At 42.6% G+C, this 19,196-nt stretch overlaps 1 protein-coding gene across 6 annotated transcripts in view; it reads left to right on the top strand.

Moving 5' to 3' along the window:
- tbc1d30 (TBC1 domain family, member 30) overlaps positions 1-16,640 on the top strand; it is a 68,596-nt gene extending 51,956 nt beyond the window's left edge. For 4 of the 6 annotated variants that reach the window (XM_073059595.1, XM_073059597.1, XM_073059599.1 and 1 more), the window contains 5 exons: positions 6,062-6,174; positions 7,564-7,700; positions 10,557-10,766; positions 12,191-12,262; positions 15,548-16,640. In XM_073059595.1, coding sequence (XP_072915696.1) covers positions 6,062-6,174; positions 7,564-7,700; positions 10,557-10,766; positions 12,191-12,262; positions 15,548-16,311 — 1,296 coding nt within the window. In that variant the 3' untranslated portion in view covers positions 16,312-16,640. The remainder of the gene's footprint in view (positions 1-6,061; positions 6,175-7,563; positions 7,701-10,556; positions 10,767-12,190; positions 12,263-15,547) is intronic. The other 2 variants (XM_073059596.1, XM_073059598.1) reach the window with 1 other exon arrangement.
- Positions 16,641-19,196: the final 2,556 nt, after the last annotated feature.

The following is a 19,196-nucleotide window of genomic DNA, read 5'->3' as shown; positions in this document are numbered from 1 at the left end:
CTGTAGGGTCCTTCGTTCTGCCACAGCCTCCAGTGTGTCCAGTTTGACTCCTATAACAGAGCCAGCCTTTCTAATCAGTTTATTGAGCCAGTTGGCATCACCCGTGTTGGTGCCATTGTTCCAGCACACCACCACATAGAAGATTGTACTGGTGACAATAGACTGGTAGAACATGTGAAGGAGAGGCCTGCATACTCCAAAGGACCTCAGTCTCCTCAGGAAATAGAGGTGGCTCTGACCCTTGTACACAGCCTCTGTTGGTGCTCCACTCGAGTCTGTCATCCGGGTGAACCCCAGGTGCTTGTAGGTCCTCACCACATCAACGTCCTCACCATCAATAGTAACAGGGAGCAGTGCATCTTGAAGTCCATCAGCATCTCCTTTGTCTTACTGATCCTGAGCTGCAGATGATTCAACTTGCACCATTTGACAAAAGCCCTACACAAGGGCCCTGTATTCATCCTCCCGTCCGCCCTTTATACACCCAACTATTGCTGAGTTATCAGAGAGTATCTGCAGATGACATGACTCTGTGTTGTATCTAAAGTCTGAGGGATACAGGGTAAACAGGAATGAAACCAATACAGTCCCTGTGGGGCCCCAGTACTGTTTCTAGCCATGTCTGACACACAGCTCTGAAGCCACACAAACTGTGGTCTGCCAGTCAGGTAGCCCATTATCCAGGATACAATGGAAGTGCCAACCTACATTGAACAGAGTTTCTCCCCCCACCCCCCAGCAATGAGGGCTGTATGGTGTAGAAGGAACTTGAGAAATCAGAAAACATGATCATCATGTGCTGCCCTGCTTATCCAATGGGAGTAGGATCTGTTCAGCAGGTAGATGACAACATCATCGACTCCAACACACTCCTGTTGGGCAAACTGCAGGGGATTGAAGGTTGATCTGATCAGGGGTCGGAGGTGAGCCTGGACCAGCCTCTCTAGGGTCTTCATGATGTGTGAGGCCACTGGACGATAGTCATTCAAGACTTTTGCTTGGCCCTTCTTGGGAACTGGGATCACAAATGATGTTTTCCACCCTTTCCAGGCTGAGACTCAGATTGAAAATGCACTGGAGAACTCCACACAGCTGCTGAACACACTCCTTGGTGCAGTCTTTCATTGATTCTGTTACGATTATTATTCCATGGGTTTATTGAGTATGCCTACAAGAAAATTAATCCCAGGGGTTTTATGTGGTGACGTATATGCACATTGATAATAAATGTATTTTGAAGTGATACACTTTGGAAGGTCAAATGTGAAAACAGTACAGGGTGAATGGCAGGATTCTTAATAGAGGGCTCTTGAGGGTCCATGTCCATTATGCCTCAAAGTTGCCATGCATGTTGGTAGGGTGGTTAAGAAGCTGTTGGTGTACTGCCCTTCATTATAATGTGAGGCTTTATAAGGCATTGGTCAGACCACACTGGAAGTATTATGAGCAGTTTTGGTCACCTTATCTGAGAAAATATGTGTTGGCATTGGAGCGAGTCCAGAGGAGGCTGACAACAATGATTCAGGAAATGAAAGTGTTAATGCATGAGTGAGTGTTAGATAGCTCTGGGTCTGTACTTGCTGGAGTTTAGAAGAATGGGGGGTGGTGAGATTGCATTATAACCCATCAAATATTGAAAGGCCTAGATAGAGTGGATGTGGAGAGGATGTTGTGTATGGCGGGTGAGAGGACATAGAGCAGGCATGGGCAAACTACGGCCCGCGGGCCATATGTGGCCCGTTAAGCTTTTTAATCCGGCCCGCAGAACTTGATGAAATTATATTAATAAAGCTTGTTAACACCTCAGATCCATCCTGAGAATCGCCACAACAAAACTAAATCCAGACTTTGATGCGCTGGCTAAAAAGGGAGACCAACAACACTGTTCTCACTGAAATTAAAAATAAGTTTCTTCGTTGTGTTATGTAAAAAATGCATTTGAAAATATTTTTTTCAATAAGCCTTACATGTTACATGTCATTTCTGTTAAGAGATGGACATGAGTAGTGCGCAGGTGCACGTACGTTCTCAAAATAAAAAATGCGCTCCAGATCATATAACGCGCTCCGCATACTGGCGCGCTGTCACTGTTCTGTCAGTGACACTGGTCGTTGTTGAGTTTTGGCACCGGGGACAATTGAATAAGAAGGAGCAGGACAAGTAGACCTGCATCTCCTACCGTTTTTGAAATAAAGACAGTCAGGAGGAGAGTGATGATGATAATATCTTGAAGGATAACAGAATTTTCAGTGCTTTAAAATAATAACTGTTACTATTAAAAAAAGCTGTATTTTATTCATTTAATTTTCAGTGTTTTAAAAGTCATTTCAATAAATAGCTAAATACCATGGGACTTCAAAGACAGATATTTTGTTGTAATCCATTTGTTCATTTTCAATTGAAATTAAAGCACATGTTTTCTACATATCCCATGATATTTTATTTTCTCTTATGAGGTGTATTACCAAAACACTCCGTCCATCTGCTCCTGGTCTGGCCCCCCTGTCAAATTTTAGAACCCTTTGTGGCCCACAAGTCAAAAAGTTTGCCCACCCCTGACATAGAGGATACTTTCTCAGAATAGAGGGACATCCATTTAGACCAGAGCTGAAAAGGAATTTCTTTAGCACAAGAGTGGTGGATCTGTGGAATTCTTTGTCATAGATGGCTGTGGAGGCCAAGTAATTGGATATATTTAAAATGAGGGTTGATACATTCTTAAGTCGTCAAGGTGTCAAAGGTTACAGGGAGAAGGCAGCGGAATGGGGTTGAGAGGGATAATATATCAACCATGATGAGATGGGGGAGCAGAGTCAATGGACCGAATGCCATAATTTTGTAAATACGTCTTACTAGACAGGGCACTGAGTTCAAGAGCTGCAAGGTAATGCTGTGGCTCTATAAAACTCTGGTTAGACCTCACTTGGTTTTGGTCTCCTCATTATACGAATGATGTAGAAATTTTAGAGCGTGCAGAGGAGATTTACCAGGATGCTACCTAGAACAGAGAGCATGTCTTATGAGGAGAGGTTGAGTGAGCTAGGGCTTTTCTCTTTGGAACGAAGGAAGGTTAGAGGTGACTAAAGGAATGTTATTGCTTTTTTAATTTAATATTATCCGGCATTTTCTGTTCCTGAAGTTTATTAGCAATGATGGCAGCTATATCCATCACCAGCAAGTCAGTAAACTATTCAGAGCTTGAAAGGAAGCACTGCTTCTTCATGGTAAATGGCAATATTTTCACAGAAGGCAGATGAATGCCTGTTGGGCATTTGGAGCAGCCATCTACTATTCAGCTTCTGATTGTTCTGAAAAATAGTGAAAAGCTGCAGTCGTGTACAAGCATGTAGCTCATGTTACAAAACAGTCAAGGTTAACTCTTTTCAAATGAAGGATTTACTGTGCTTATCCAAATAAAGTCAGCATACAATTACTTCACTGAAGAACATGAGAAAGTGTATAATGATAGAAAACAGATCCATTTGAAAACATGTTTAGTGTAAGTATAGAAAAAAGTGTATTAATTTGGTAATTCAGTCATAAGTGCTGAGATTGTTTGCCAACCACCAAAGGAAGATGATATCATCTAGTGTTATTTTTGTTGTTTTTTACTTAATAATTATGTAGTGACAAGGCTATGCTCATTGCCTGAATACTGTCGGTCCTCCTTATCCGCGGGTTCCGCATGCACGGATTCAACTAACCGCGGATCAGGAAAACCCGGAAATTCTCTCTCCAGCACTCGATGGTTGAGCATTGTTCGCCTCGCATCTCGTTCGATCGCTACTTTGTTTCTGTGAAAACATGGCTCCTAAAAAATAATTAAGTGGTCAAAGCAATTCCTCAAAGGCTAAGAGGGAGCGTAAAGTGCTATCTCTCACCGAGAAAGAAGAAATCTTAGATCTTTTGAAAAGTGGCATGTCGCTTGCCGAAGTGGTCCTCAGCCCTCAACCTCCACAGATCCTGACTTGAGTATTATTGAGCCTTTTCCAAAGCGTCCTTACTCCCTAAACAATACAGTGTAACATCTATTCACATAGCATTTCCATTGCATTAGGTATTATAAGTACTGTAATCTAGAGATGATTTTAAGTATTACTCGTTTGAGCATTGTTCACCTCACGTCTCGCTCGTTCGCTACTTGTGTAGTGAGTGAGAGGAAGGAGTTTAAAGCTAGTAAGGGATGGCTGACTAGCTATGTAAAGCGCTACAGCCTCAAGAACTTAAAGATCACGGGAGAATCGGGATTGGCTAATGCCGAGGTGGCATCAGTGTTCCCAGAAGTGCTACGATGGTTGTGTCGGTACTGAACACGTACAGACTTTTTTTTTCTTGTCATTATTCCCTAAACAATACAGTATAAGAACTATTTACATAGCATTTACATTGTATTAGATATTGTAAGTAATCTAGAGATGATTTAAAGTATACGGGAGGATGTGCTTAGGTTATATGCAAATACTACGCCATTTTATATAAGGGACTTGAGCATCCGTGTTTTTTGGTATCCGCGGGGGGTCCCAGAACCAATCCCCCACGGATAAGGAAGGCCAACTGTACAATCATTTGACCCCCATCACCCAGGACATGCCTTCTTCTCATAGCTACCATCAGGTAGGAGATACAGAAGCCTGAAGGCACACACTCAGTGATTCAGGAACAGCTTCTTCCTCTCTGCCATAAGATTTCTGAATGGACATTGAACCCATGAACACCACCTCACTCCTTATTATTTTTATTTTTGCACTATTTATTTAATGTAACTTTACTGTAATTCAGATTTTTTCTATTGTGGATTGCAATGTACTGCTGCCTCAAAACAACAAATTTCACGACATATGCCAGTGAGATTAAACCTGATTCTGAAGTAAAGTTGTCCAAGTTGTTCCTTCCATAAGAATACAAAGAATTTAGGAATCTGCAGGAGGTTATATTTACTCTCTTGGCGTGCCCATCTGCAAGTAGAAGATTGATTCAAAAGCACACGTTGAGTGTGAAGAAACAATAAGCAGTTAATACCAGACTTTTGGAGGAGTTCAGTCTGATGAGCAGCATCTGAAGAGGGAAAGAAGTGGACAATATTTCAGATTGTGACCCTGCATCAAGACCGAGAGTGTAAGGGGGAGGTGCTGGTATAGATGGTAGGCGATGGGTGGAAGCTACAGAAAGTTGTAAAATTAGCTCCCTCTTGGGTACTAGCCGTAACGGTATCCAGGACATCTTTAAGGAGTGGTGCCGCAAAAAGGCAGCGTCCATTACTAAGGACAGGATTATTGAAAAGCTGCATACGGACACAGATGGTCAAACAACCAATGTGCAAAACACAACAAACTGTCCAAAAACCAAAAAAAGTAGAAAATAACAATAATAAAAAAATAAATAAGCAATAAATATCGAGGACCTGAGTTGTAAAGTCCTTGAAAGTGAGTCCAGAGGTTGTGGAATCAGTTCTGTGCTGATCTGAGTGGAGTTATTCACACTGGTTCAGGACCCTGATGGCTGAGGGTTAATAACTGTCCCTGGGCCTAGTGTTGTTGGACATAAGGCTCTTACAACTCCTTCTGTAGTTTAGGTTCTGTGGATTGTTTTTTTTTATAGTTTGCTGTACTTGCATTCTTGAGAGTTCAGTTCTCCAAATATTTCAGGAAACCATAAAAATGCCAAATCACACAGACAGCTCTAAAGAACACCTGCTGGCACAAAATTACGGGCAGTGAATGTAGTCCCGATAAAGTATATTTAGCAGAATTGCTAGTAGTTTTGTTTGCTGCTTGTGAAGTGCCGCCATGTCTTGCCAACACCATGATAAGGCCAAGGAATTTAAGGTTACTGACCCACTCCACCACTGATCCCCTGATGAGGACTGGTTCATGGACCTTCTTACTTTTCATCTTCTGCTGCTTCTCTCAAATATCTGCGTCAAACATTTAAACAATAAACCAATATGTAGCGGAGCTTCTAAAACAAAATATTTCTGATCTGATATGTCAGTGTGCTGGATTGCATATCGTATAAGTTTGCAATCACCCCGGAATACCATGTTTCCTTATTTCTGTTGTAGACACTTTACTCAATGGCACCATTCCCTTTCCCACAACTGGCTGAACTGAGGGAAAAATATACTTATAACATCAACCCGTTCCCAATCCCTGTGAAGCTCTCTGAATCACAACGGTAAGTAAAGCTTTTATTCAACTAGTGATCATAAAACATTTATGTACTTAACATTTAGATAATCAATATATTCTGTGTATAGATGTTATGATAAGTATTTGGTAATTCATCAGGTTTATCATTAAAATTGGAAATATTTCAAAGTGTAATATGTTTATTGGGGTTTGTTGAAAATGTTTCTGCACCATTGGAAACTTTGTTTATGTCACCTGTGGTTTTGATATATACATATACAGTACAGTATAGTTTTGGGCAGGTGGGGCTTGTCAGCCTCGGACAGCAGCCTGCCTCAGAGGAGGAAAACTCTGATTTGAAACCTCCGCTGCCTTGCGGCCATACCCACCCTTGGGAAAGGCTTTGGGAGTAAACGCCAAGGAAAAAATCTGGAACGGGGGCCCCTAAGGCAGTTTGATGTTGTTTACAACTTCACTCTGGCAACCTCTGCGACGACACTGGTGCCAAGCTGTATCAGCGCTTGCCCTTCCCTTGGACTACATCAGTGACGTGGAGAGAGGGATCCCACTGCGTGGACAACAGCCGGTTCTTCAAATCTTCCCACCCAGGCTTGCACCCTGGAGAGGACACAGTGACCTCTGCGTTTTGCTTCTCCAGTGTAATTTTAAACAATAATTGATTTAAAAGTGGATCAAAACTGAAAACATCATTTCTCGAAGCCCTCTGTAGGTCGGGGTTGACCATAAATGTTATGTGCCAGCTGTATGATACGCAAGCCAGGGCAGTAAGATATGAAGAGTAAGCTGTTGCCCATGTAGCAAGCTCCCCTCCCCACGCAGCTGATGAATCCAAAGGAATGGCAGAGACCGATACAGTTTGGCATCAGCGCCATCACAGGTGTCGCCAGTTAACGTTGAACTCAATACGGGACTGTCTTAGAGACATCAGCTCCAGATTTTTCCTCAGGGTTCACTCCCGAAGCCTCCTCATGAGTGGGTTTTGCCGTAAGGCAGCAGAGGTTTGAGATCAGAGTTTTCCTTCTAGATGAGCTGCTAACCCATGCCTGATGAGCCCAAAGTGACTGGCTTTGAGGTGCCAGTAACCCGCCTTTTCCTCATCTCCTGTCAGTAGACACGGTTCTGCTGGGTTTAGTAGCTAAACCACACATGAAGGCCAGGAGCTGGACTTGGTAGTCAGAGGCTATTTGAGGCACATGCCATTGGGAGCATTTAGTAGGTAGTGGGAGCTTATCCCTACTGCCTTCCTCAGCTATAACAACCTTAAAGAACCTATTACATCATTACTTAGTTCTTCACTAAGTATAACTTGTAATATGGATATGTTCTAATCTCTTTTTGTGCTGTTTGGTATTTGTGAGTAGTATCTGTTTTTATTGAACTGGACTTTCTTTCTCTCCCATAACCCTCAATCCAGGAATCTCAATAAAACCAAAGACAGCGATGAAGAGATCGATTTGGACGATGAAGATGCAATAGCTTCAGCAGTTGGTTGTCTGGGACCGTTCAGCCTTCTTGTACCAGAATTGCAGAAGTATCAGAAGCAAATCAAAGGTAATCTGCGATGTATATTTTCATGTGCTTTTTTATTGTTTTGTTTAGATGAAGAGCATTTTGTTAGAACAACCCAACGTGGCATTGCTCAGGAACAATCCTGAGAGTGGTAAATCTGGCTCATTTCTCTTCAACACACAAGCGTTTGCTGCTCTGTTTTGCTTCTTTCTGGAATGGACTTTAATTATCCATCACCTGATGACTCTTGGCAAATGTATTTTTTAATTAAATTGCTTGCAGGAAAATAACACATTTGCCACACTTATTATTCTTGGCATGGCCTTCTGATTGGCAAGAACGCAGGCCATACCCTGGTAATGTACAGGGTCTGTTTTTACAGTCAAATTTTCTTCATAAGCACTAAATCACTTCACATGGTAATCACATCTGTACCCGATTATAATAAATGGCGTCAAAAGCACATAATTTTTTTTTAATGAAGAGAGGGAGGAAAATAGTTCTCCCATTTGAAGGAATAGATGTATGAACATGCATTGAGGTTTTTAACTTAATGATGTTATGGGAGTTAGTTTGTATGTAGGGGTGTCCATAAAGCAGATGTTCTGAACCTAGGAATACTCTGTAACTGCAGCAGATTCTGTTGTTGTGGGAAGTATCAGCTGGCTGACTAACTCTGGGAAACAGCTCCTCTTGGATTACTTTGGACTCATCCCAAGTACTACGCATCCTGCACTGTATTAGATGTGAAGGGCTAATTTACATTGCACTCTGCGCCCTTGAATTCACACTACTGTAAATAAATGTTTAAAAAAAACTTTACTGCGTGTTGGTCTTAACGGTGTTAATGTGCGCAGCTGGATTCTCATGTTAGTTGCAGCAGAGAAGCAGAATTCATCGGAGAAGCAGCATGGTAGCGTAATGATTAGCACAATATTTTACAGTACCAGTGACCCAGGCTCAATTCCTGCCGCTAAGGAGTTTGTACGTTCTCCCTGCGACTGTGTGGGTTTCCTCCGGGTGCTCCGGTTTCCTCCCACAGTCCAAAGACATACCAGCTGGTAGGTTAATTGGTCATTGTAAATTGTCCCATGCTTAGGCTAGGATTAAGTTAGGGGTTTGGGCCAGATTGGCTTATTCTACACATATCTCAATAAACAAACCAACAAACACAAGAAAGTCTGCAGGTGCTGGAAATCCAAAGCAACGCACACAAGATCAGGTCAGGCAGCATCTATGAAAATAAAGACACAGTCGACGTTTCGAGCTGAAACCCTTCTTCAGGGGGAAGGGGAGAAGAAGCCAGAATAAAAAGGTGGGGGGAGGGGAAAGAGGCTAGCAAGTAGGTGATAGGTGAAGCCAGGTGGGTGGGAAAGGTTAAGGGCTGGAGAAGAAGGAATCTGATAGGAGAGGAGAGCAGACCATTGGAGAAAGGGAAGGAGGAGGGGACTGGGGGGAAGTGAGAGGCAGCTGAGAAGAGGTAAAAGGTCAAACTGCGGAATAGAAGAGGGGGGAGTTTAAATAAACTCGGAAAAACTCTTAGCCTAGGGTTTGACTAACCTAAACTGTGTAAAGGATATTTCCAACCATTATATCAATTCAACTTGCTTCAGGGTGGTAAATTGCTTACAATTTGTTGGATCTCTTTCACAGAAAGAAGCACCCTGAAGTGGTGAAGCAACAAATGACAGTTACCAGTAGATGGGCACTTTTATTCCCTTGTCAGGACACAGGCACCAGAGTCTAGGCTCACATTTGTTGTGCATTCCTAATTCCTTATTCCCTACGATATGCGTTGGTGAGCAGCTTCTTGAATTGACATAGTCCTAGCGATGGCGCTCTTACAGTGCAAGTTGGCAGGGAGTTCCGAAACAACCTGGGGGGGTTCTTCTCCCTTCCTTCTCAGTCCTGGTGAAAGGTCTTGGTCTGAAATATTGACTGTTTACTCTTTTCCATAGATGCTGCCTGGCCTGCAGAGCTCCTCCAGCATTTTGTGTGTGTTGCTTTGTATTTCCAGCATCGGCAGATTTTCTCATGTTCAAAATATTTCTATTCAGTTGAGTTGCTCACTGTCATCCAATGTGTAAGCAAAGATCTGAGGCCACTATTTTTTAGCATTTAAAATCTGTATTGAAAGTTTAATTTCCATATACCCAGTTAATTTCTAATAGGTGAAGTGCTTAAACATGCCTTTATAAAGATAGTTATAAATATGTAGATTTGCTTTTAATCTTGTTAATCCAGTTTTCTCATTAGTACCAACTTGTGTTCATATGTGTTACGTGGAAACAGGTGCACGGGTTTGGTGAGTGAGGCAGAAGACACTGACTATGAATAAGCATATTTATTATTTATTTACAAACAGTAAAACATGGTACCAAGTATCTAAGTAACCCCCCCCCCCCCCCCCGCCAAGTCACAGAACTACAAAGCTAAAAATCAACAGATACTTTGCTAAGAGTGCGTGAGTGCCCTCCTAAATCTGGAGCATTCTTCCCCAATGGTTCCTCAGCGCTGGTCGCGTCCTTCGTGAGAAAATGAGTGCCTGGCAGACAAAGGCAAGGCGCCTGAAACTGGACACCGGTGCCATGGCAACCAATGGGAACCAATGGGAAAGAGAAGCTGCATCTTTTAAATGGACCAATCGATGTCCAGCAGAGTAGAAATGGCCTTTGACCTATAAGTAAACTGCCCCCCCACACACACATGACAATGTGCAACTTGTACACTACAAGATTTGATGTCTTTATTAACCCTTGTCTGTTATCTGAATGAAACAGATGCCTCACATATTATTGGTTTGTCTTTCCATTTAACCTGCGGGCATATGTAATATGAGATCTAATGTTTACATGAAACTCTAAAGCCTCTCCATGTTCTGATTTATGGTTCCTGTAGATCAGCAGGATGAGCAGATCCTGAAATCGAGTAACATTGCCGAGCTCAGCCCTGGGGCAATTGATGCAGGCCGGAGTGAGCACCAGTCTGTTTTTAACAGCATGATGATGGAGCGTATGACAACTGACATCAATGCGCTGAAGCAACAGTACATTAGGATAAAGAAGAAGCAGCGGCAACAACAGGCCCACCTCATTTTCATCAAAGCAGGTATTGTATCATCCAGAAGCATTTCCAGAATCATGCTCCTTTCCTCTTCATCTTCCCTCGAGGAGGATTTGCTTCCACTCTGGTAGTATAGGGTTCGGAGGTGGCTGTTGAGACCGACGTGAGATTCGCGAATGAGTGGGGCAGAGGTTGCTTGGTGGGGTGGGTAGATTGAGAGGTACTCTGCTCTTCCCGCCATTTACCTGTGCTTCTGGTGCCATCTTAAATGCTGCTTCTGCATTTTGAATGGTTCTGGGCCAGGGTTCCCCATGTGTCAGTGGGGGAATTACACTACTTGAAGCTGACCGTGAGAAATCTTCAAATTGTGTCCTCTGTCTATCTGAGAATCCTTGCCCCAATGGAGCTGGGAGTACATACAACATAGAAAATTACAGCACATTACAGGCCCTTCGGCCCGCAAAGTTGTGCCGACCATGTAACCTACTCTAGAAACTGCATAGAATTTCCCTAGCGCATAACGCTTTATTTTTTTAAGCTCCATGTACCTATCTAACAGGTTCTTAAAAGACCCGATTGTATCCACCTCCACCCCCGTCATCGGCTGTGCAATCCACGCACCCACCACTCTCTGTATGAAAAACCCACCCCTGACATCCCCTCGGTACCTATTTCCAAGCAGCTTAAACCTATGCCCCCTCACGTTAGCCATTTCAGCCCTGGGAAAAAGCCTCTGACTATTCACATGATCAATGGCCCTCATCATCTTAAACACTTCTATCAGGTCACCTCTCATCCTCTTTCGCTCCAAGGAGGAAAGGCAAGAGTAGGGTGTCCTTAATGACAATCTGGTGTCAAACGTGCAAACAATATGGCCTGCCCATCATGAACTTTGTTGCTTTGGGGAAGGCGCACAGTGCAAGACATCAGAATCAGAATCAAGTTTAATATCACCGTCATATGTCCCGAAATTTGTTGTTTTTGCAGCAGCAGTACAATGTATATAGGTTCAATGTCCATTCAGAAATCAGATGGCGGAGGGGAAGAAGCTGGTCCTGAATCATTTGAGCGTGTGTTTTCAGGCTTCTGTACCTCCTTCCTACTGGTAGCAATGAGAACAGGGCACATCCTGGGTGATGGGGGTCCTTAATGATGGACAACGCCTTTTTGAGGCATCACTCCTTGAAGACGTCGTGGATGCTGTGGAGGCTAATGTCCATCATGGAGCTGACTGAGTTTACAACTTTGCATCTTCTTTCGATCCTGTGACAGTTGGCAGTAAAATAAAATCATGCTGCTTAACACACTAATTATCAGTTAGCAGAGAAACATACAGTTGGAGCAAGGTCATCATTAACTCTAAAACCAATCTAATATCTTAAAGATTTTGTATCAATTTACCAGCAATGCAAATTCTGTGAAGACTAACTCATTTTTACAATTTCAAAATGTTGTGTTTCTTTTATTAGGAACAGAAAATGAAATGAATCCTGGGATCACCCCAGATCCTAGGGACCAGATGAATAATACTATTGAAAGAAGTTAGTGTCTTACGATTTTATTTTTCATTCATGGTTTCTCCATAACACACTAATGTACTGAGGCACTAAATGTACTAACACCCTTGTGTAGATTAATGTTTTTATTTAATTATAATGTCATCTTCTATTTATCAGCAACGTGGTATCTTTTTTATAGAGCTGGTTATACCAGCAGAATAAATATCAAAGCCTACTAAAATTACAACATAAGTGCTACAGATATCTCTTCAGCTTTTCCAAGATGATGAACACCAATACAACAGATCCAAGGGGTGATAATTAAGAAAAATGGCAACTGCTTCCCTCTATTGTTATTGCCAACTCTGCTGTTATGAGTGTAGTTTCATAAGGAAAGTTAGTCCAAAAATATAATACATTTCCGTTGATAAATTGGCAAAGTCTGCCACTTCTTCAAAACTATACTTTAACATATTTAAATTGTTCGAATTTTCATGGAAGAGTGGTACTCTTTGCACTTCTTCCTCTTGATGCAACATCAATAACTCTCGGAGATGGGAGGCGAACAATAGGCTTTTATTAGCAGCAAGAGACCACCACACAACATCCTGGAGACTGAGGGAGGAGCAGTGCCTCCAATCGCCTTTATACAGGGGTCTGTGGGAGGAGCCACAGGAGCAGTCAGCAGAGGGGCATGTCCAGACAGGTATATGTAGTTCACCACACATCTGGAATTCTCAATCAAATCCTTAAATCTCAGGCATATATAGCCTCTCTTATAATTCAGCTTCCTGTTCTACGTATGCACTTATCGTTTGTTGCACGTTCTGTCACGGAAGAGTATTAACAAGCAAGTATTTCTTCACTTTTTTCCCGTTCCCATGGGAAGTTGGGTCTCACCTTTTGACTTTTCATCTATCTAAGCCTGGCCAGAATAGATGGCGATCAAACCTACTATCTTGACACTTTTGTTTGAAACTAGAGTGATGCAGATTACAACAGAAAGAAACATTCTGCATCTGTGCAAGATAAAGCATTTATCAATAGCCTTTTAAGTGTTTAACACCATTAATCCCACTTCTTCTGATGAAAAGTATAAATGGCAATCTCGTCAAATATCACCGTTTTAAATAACTGCCAATCATATTAAACAAAAATCTTTCTCTGCAATTCTATCTATTGTGAAATGGTCAAAGGTCCTGAAACTTGGAAGTTATAGGAAAAATCACAGTCTATTAATCCCAATCCTGATTAATAAACCTTAGTCACTATTTCTACAGCACTCAAACTAAATAATACTTACGAAGGAGATAAATATTTAATGAGAAAAGAATTTGTTTCTTCATGGTATGTATTTAGGGGTTGATCACAAACAAGAAAAAAATTGCAGACACTGGAAATCCAAGCAACAGAAAATGCTGGAGGAACTCAGCAGGCCAGGCAGCATCTATGGAGAAGAGTACAGATGACGTTTTAAGCTGAAACCCTTAGAAAAAAAAGATGAGAAGACAGAGTAAGACAGTGGGGGGAGGGGAGGAAGAACCACAAGGTGAGAGGTGAAACCGGGAGGGGGAGGGATGAAGTAAAGAGCTGGGAAGTTGATTGGTGAAAGAGATACAGGGCTGGAGAAGGGGGAATTTGATAGGAGAGGACAGAAGGCCATGGAAGAAAGGCAAGTGGGAGGAACACCAGAGGGAAGTGATGAGGTGAGAGAGGAAAATGGGAATGGTTGGGGGGGGGCGGGGGGGTATTACCAGAAGTTCGAGAAATCGATGTTCGTGCCATCAGAACCGGAAGTTTGAGACGCAGATCGGAAGACAGCTTTGCCAAGCACCTATGCTCCATTCACCAGAAAAAGCAGGATCTCCCAGTGGCCACCCATTTTAATTCCACTTCCCATTCCCATTCCGACATGTCAGACCATGCCCCCCTCTCTTATCATGATGAGGCCACACTCAGGCTGGAGGAACAACACCTTGTATTCCGTCTGGGTAGCCTCCAACCTGATGGTATCAACATCGATTTCTTGAACTTCCAGTAATGCCTCTTCCCCTTCACCAGTCCCCATCCCCATTTCCCATTCTCAACTTATCACCTCCCTCTGGTGCTCCAACCCCCTTTACTTTCTTCCATGGCCTTCTGCCCTCTCCTAGCAGACTCCCCCTTCTCCAGCCCAGTATCTCTTTCACCAACCAACTACCCAGCTCTTTACCACATCCCTGCCCCTCACCCCCAGGTTCCACCCATCACCTTGTGGTTCTTCCTCCCCTCCCACCCAGCTTCTAACTCTGACTCCTCATCTTTTTTTTTCCCGGTCCTGAAGAAGGGTCTCAGTCCAAAACGTTGACTGGACTCTTCAATAGATGCTGCCTGGCCTGCTCAGTTCCTCTAGCATTTTGCATGTGATATTTCGGGGCTGAATATTTTGGAGTAAATAGCTTTGTTTCAGTGATGTGCGTACCCATTTACTTGTAACTTTTTATTTACAATTAGACTGGGATTTGTCCGTGAATAACATATACGGACTTGGGATTTTAGCTCTTTCACACTATTTAAATGCAAACCGGTTTAATATTTGTTTATTTTGTGAGTAAGTTGATGAACAAAAATAGGAAATGCTGGAGATACTCAGAAGGTAGGGCTGTGCCTATGGGAAGGGAAACTGAATCCAAGTATCAGGCTAGAAACTGACCCGGAACATTGACTCTGCTTAAAATCCCACAGAGGCAGCCTGACCTGCTGAACGTCTTCCAGAATTTTCTGCTTTTGTTTTAGGTTTCCAGCATCTGTAGTTTTAAAATTTTTCCAATAAAATGATCTCCTGGTTTGATTTTCGTCAGTGGATGGGCGCCACTGTTGGAAAATGCATTTCATTAAAAAAAAATTCTGTCTGTTGTTCGGATTAGGTGTAGATAGCCCATGGGCTAGACCTGCAATGTAATTGTTTCACCTCTGCCCCAAACTCACGAAAGGATCACTGAAATTTTAATTTTCTTTGCTATATATGTGTGTGTGTGACCTGTCAAGTGTGCCTGCTAGATGGTGCTGGGTTGCGGAGAGCAATATGCACTGGACATGTGCCCACCAGGATCTAGGCTAACGTGAAACAATATGCAGTCAAGGCTCACCCAAAACTTGTTAGGTTACACCAAAATCACACAGTAATTTATTGCCATGATTTTTAAAAATTGTTGTTCAATATGAACTTTGTGTCTCAACTCTGAATATTCTGAATGCTTTGGAAGAAATGTGGTCCATGGAAAGAGGCTGTGACTGTCTCTGTCATTATTAAGCTGCTTTTTTAAATCTTTATTGTATATTTCATAGGTGAAGGATCTGCCGGCACTATTCTGCCTTCAGCAACCAATGAAACCCCAATGATGAATCACTTACTTCTTGGGAAGAAACTGCAAGTCACTAACAGGATCACAAGGAATGCTGTCCTTCATGTGGCCGCGTCAAAGGCCCCACACGATGATACAAAGTCAAAGCTAAACTCGCCGTGGCGCACGCATGTCCGTGTGCATCGAAAAAACCTTGCACGGACCAGGAACCAGCTGAACTACGGTGACACCATAGGGCTAATGGAGGAACAGGGCCCGGTCATAAAGGAGAAAAACACAAAATCAGTTGAAGAGTCATCCCTCAGCTCCGCAGAAAGTGCAGACGCTGACGCTAAGGGTGTTGAAGACCGAGTATTGTCACAAGGAGATGGGGAGACTTCCACGCCAGTTTACAGGGATAATAATGACAATGTGACTGAGATTCAGCATCAGCTAAAGTTGCTGGATTTAAGCCCAACTGACACAACTGCCGCGAAGCCCCCCAGTCCTTCACCAAGTCAAAGGTGGTCTTCCGATTCTTCAGATTCTGACAAAGGGGTTTCAGATTCAACTCACAGGATTAGCACTGTGAAGTCTCAGACATTTAGCCCATTTCCCAACGTCAAACCACCCCGGAGATCGGCAGCGGCAAGAAATTTAGGTTTATACGGCCCAACTGAGCGGACCCCAACAGTCCATTTTCCCCACATGAGCAAAAGTGCACATAGTTCAGGAAATGGCAAACTGAACAGGGCCAGGAAGGAGTGAACATGTCAGAGGCATTTAGTGATTACTATTTTGTTATAATTTATGCTTAAATTAAGATGTTTGAAGACACTTTATATCATGTGCAGTGTTACAAAACCTACTACTTGTAAATAACACTTATTAAAAAAAGGTCAAATTCCAAGCTATTGTTGGATTAAATCCGTTTTCTGGAAGACAAACCAATTTTAAAGCCACTGCCATATAATATTAATGGACAATTAATGGCAAACCAAAAATTATGAATGGACATTCTTAAATTTATCACAATTATTGTCCTGTCTATTCCTATTGTATGATGTGACAATAAACACTGCTGTTTACAATTTTAATGTAAGATTCTTTTCCCTATTTAGACATGAAAGATTAAAATCTCAGAATAATTGTGGTTTCGTACCTGTTACAAAACTTGTCCAATATCTGTTCTGCTGCACATTCAGCTTTTCCAGGTGCCTCCAAGAGAAAATTTGGGACTACTTTAAGAATCTACTACAGTTAAAGAGCTGGTGAAGAAGGAATCTCATAGGAGAGCAAAGTGGACTATAGGTGAAAGGGAAGAAGGAGGGGCAACAGGGGGAGGTGATAGGGACTAGCTAGAGGATAGAGGACTTTGTGAAAGTACAAGACCATGCTTACATTTTTGCTGGTCTCCAGAGGTATTGCTTTGACATTATGTTATTCCTCGCCAGACTCTCTCAAGCTCTTTTCTAGACCATTGGAACAATGGAATCATATTTGATCCTGTGTCACCTTGTGGGCCATATTTCTGCACCACCTCCAGCAGTGTTTAACTCCATCCATTTCCTGTTGAAAGCATCATCCTTCCATGGAGAGAAATAAACAGTCAATGTTTCGGGCCGAGACCCTTCATCAGGATTTGATAAGGGGTCTCAGCCCAAAATGTCGACCGTTCATTCCTCTCCATAGATGCTGCCTGCCCTACTGAAGTCCTCCAGCATTTTGTGTATGTTTCTCTGGATTTCCAGCATCTGCCCAATCCCTTGTGCTGAAACTTCATTCCCGCCTTGTTTACACCTGGTAGCTTCCTGTCCCCTTTCTGTCTGTTCTGAGTCAGGTCCCGGAGCTCACATTCCACATCAGGTGAAGACTACATTTTGGACTGAAATTTCTAGGCCCTGCCGTGGAAATTCTCCAGTGTTGGAAGTGCTGGCATTTTTATTTTGGAGGGTCAGCTGTTGAAACAAATTTCTGCCTGCACTACCACTGGGTGGATGTAAAAGGACTTGTAGCAACATTTTAGGAAGCTACCGTGATGGTACTAGCCAATAATTGTGTCCCAGTAAATGTACCTAAACCCCAACTGGTCTTGTACTGACTTTCACAAAATCCTCTACCTTCTAACTAATCCCTATCACCTCCCCCTGGTGCCCTCCTGCTTCCCTTTCTCCCATGGTCCACTCTCCCCTCCTATCGCATTCCCTCTTCTCCAGCCTTTTACCTTTCCCATCCACCTGGCTTCACCTATCCCTCTAGCTAGTCCTCCTTCCCCACCCCACCCCCACTTCTTTATTCTGGTGCCTTCACCCTTCCTTTCCAGTCCTGAAGAAGGGTCTTGACCTGGGAACTTCCACTGTTTATTCTTTCCCATAGATGCAATGTGAGCTGTTGAGTTCCTTCAACATTTTGTATGTGTTCCTCTGGATTTCCAGCACCTGAAGAATCTTTCGTGTTTACAAAGTCCTCTTGCCTGCTTCTCCAACACTGCCCCATTTCTCAACCGTAGCCTCCCAACTAGACAATGGATTGATTTTTGTACCAAGTTCTCATTTTTGTTTATTCTCCAGCCTCACTCTCCAACCTCTGTTCAATCCACGTTCCTTTAAATCTCGTCTCTTCAGCATTCCTGATTTTGGCTATTCTATCTTAAAATGCAAAGGTCTACTGGTTTAGAATCCCTTTCTTAAATCTCTCCACGTTGTCATCTCTCTTTTATTCTTTAAAAAACCCTTAAACCAACTTCTTCGGTTATCATATTTTTTATTTCCCAGTCTCTGTCAAAATTTGTTTGCTAACTTACCTGTGAATCACCTCTGATAATGAGTTCACTATCAATTATTACGGGAATTGGGCTCCTGTTTTAATGTTTACCGGGTAAATGCGTCACTTAATGAGGTATTCAAAGTGAAAATTGTCTTTGTTCACTAGTGCTGAATGTGTAATATGATACAGGTTATGCAACATATTCCAACTTCGACATCTGTTCCTGTTGACTCCAATACAGTGGCAGCCAATCGGCGTGGTAAATTGGTGATTCTGAGCAAGAATAACTTCCTGACAGCTGAGCTTTACAGAGTAGGAAGATTCTGTGGAAGTTGCAGCAAGGTAAGGGTTAAGATAATGGCCAGTCAAGTGAAGTCTTTGAAGACCACATCTTCCCTTTGCACAGCAAAGGACTGGAGCCATTTGGCACGCGGAGACAAGATGAGGATGTAATTGAAGAACACAGGCACATGCATCAATTAGGGGACAATTACTTTACTAACTTTAAAGTATGATTGGTTGTTAGCTTGTAGTTTCTATTGACTTTTAACACCTGTATTGTGAATGGGGATTTATCTTCCAAATAAGGATTTTGAACATACACAAGGTTACCAATCGGCCATTATCCATAACTGCTTGTCAGTTCTGTATAAAAATGGTATTCCTCTGTTCAGAAGCGTGGTAGTGTAAAGCGCAATGCTTTAGTGTACAGGTGAGATAGGTTCAACTCCTACCACTGCCTGTAAGGAGTGTATACGTTCTCCCCGTGTCCATGTGGGTTTCCTCCGGACTCTTTCCACTGTCCAAAGACATACGGGTTGGTAGGTAAATTGGTCCTGTGAATTAAGCTTGGATTAAATTGTGGGATTGTTGGGTGGTGTGGCTCT

Source organism: Hemitrygon akajei, chromosome 10 (assembly GCF_048418815.1).
Source record: "Hemitrygon akajei chromosome 10, sHemAka1.3, whole genome shotgun sequence".
Taxonomy (NCBI): domain Eukaryota; kingdom Metazoa; phylum Chordata; class Chondrichthyes; order Myliobatiformes; family Dasyatidae; genus Hemitrygon; species Hemitrygon akajei.
Note: the sequence above shows the minus strand (reverse complement) of the source record. Positions and strands in the feature narration are given on the sequence as shown.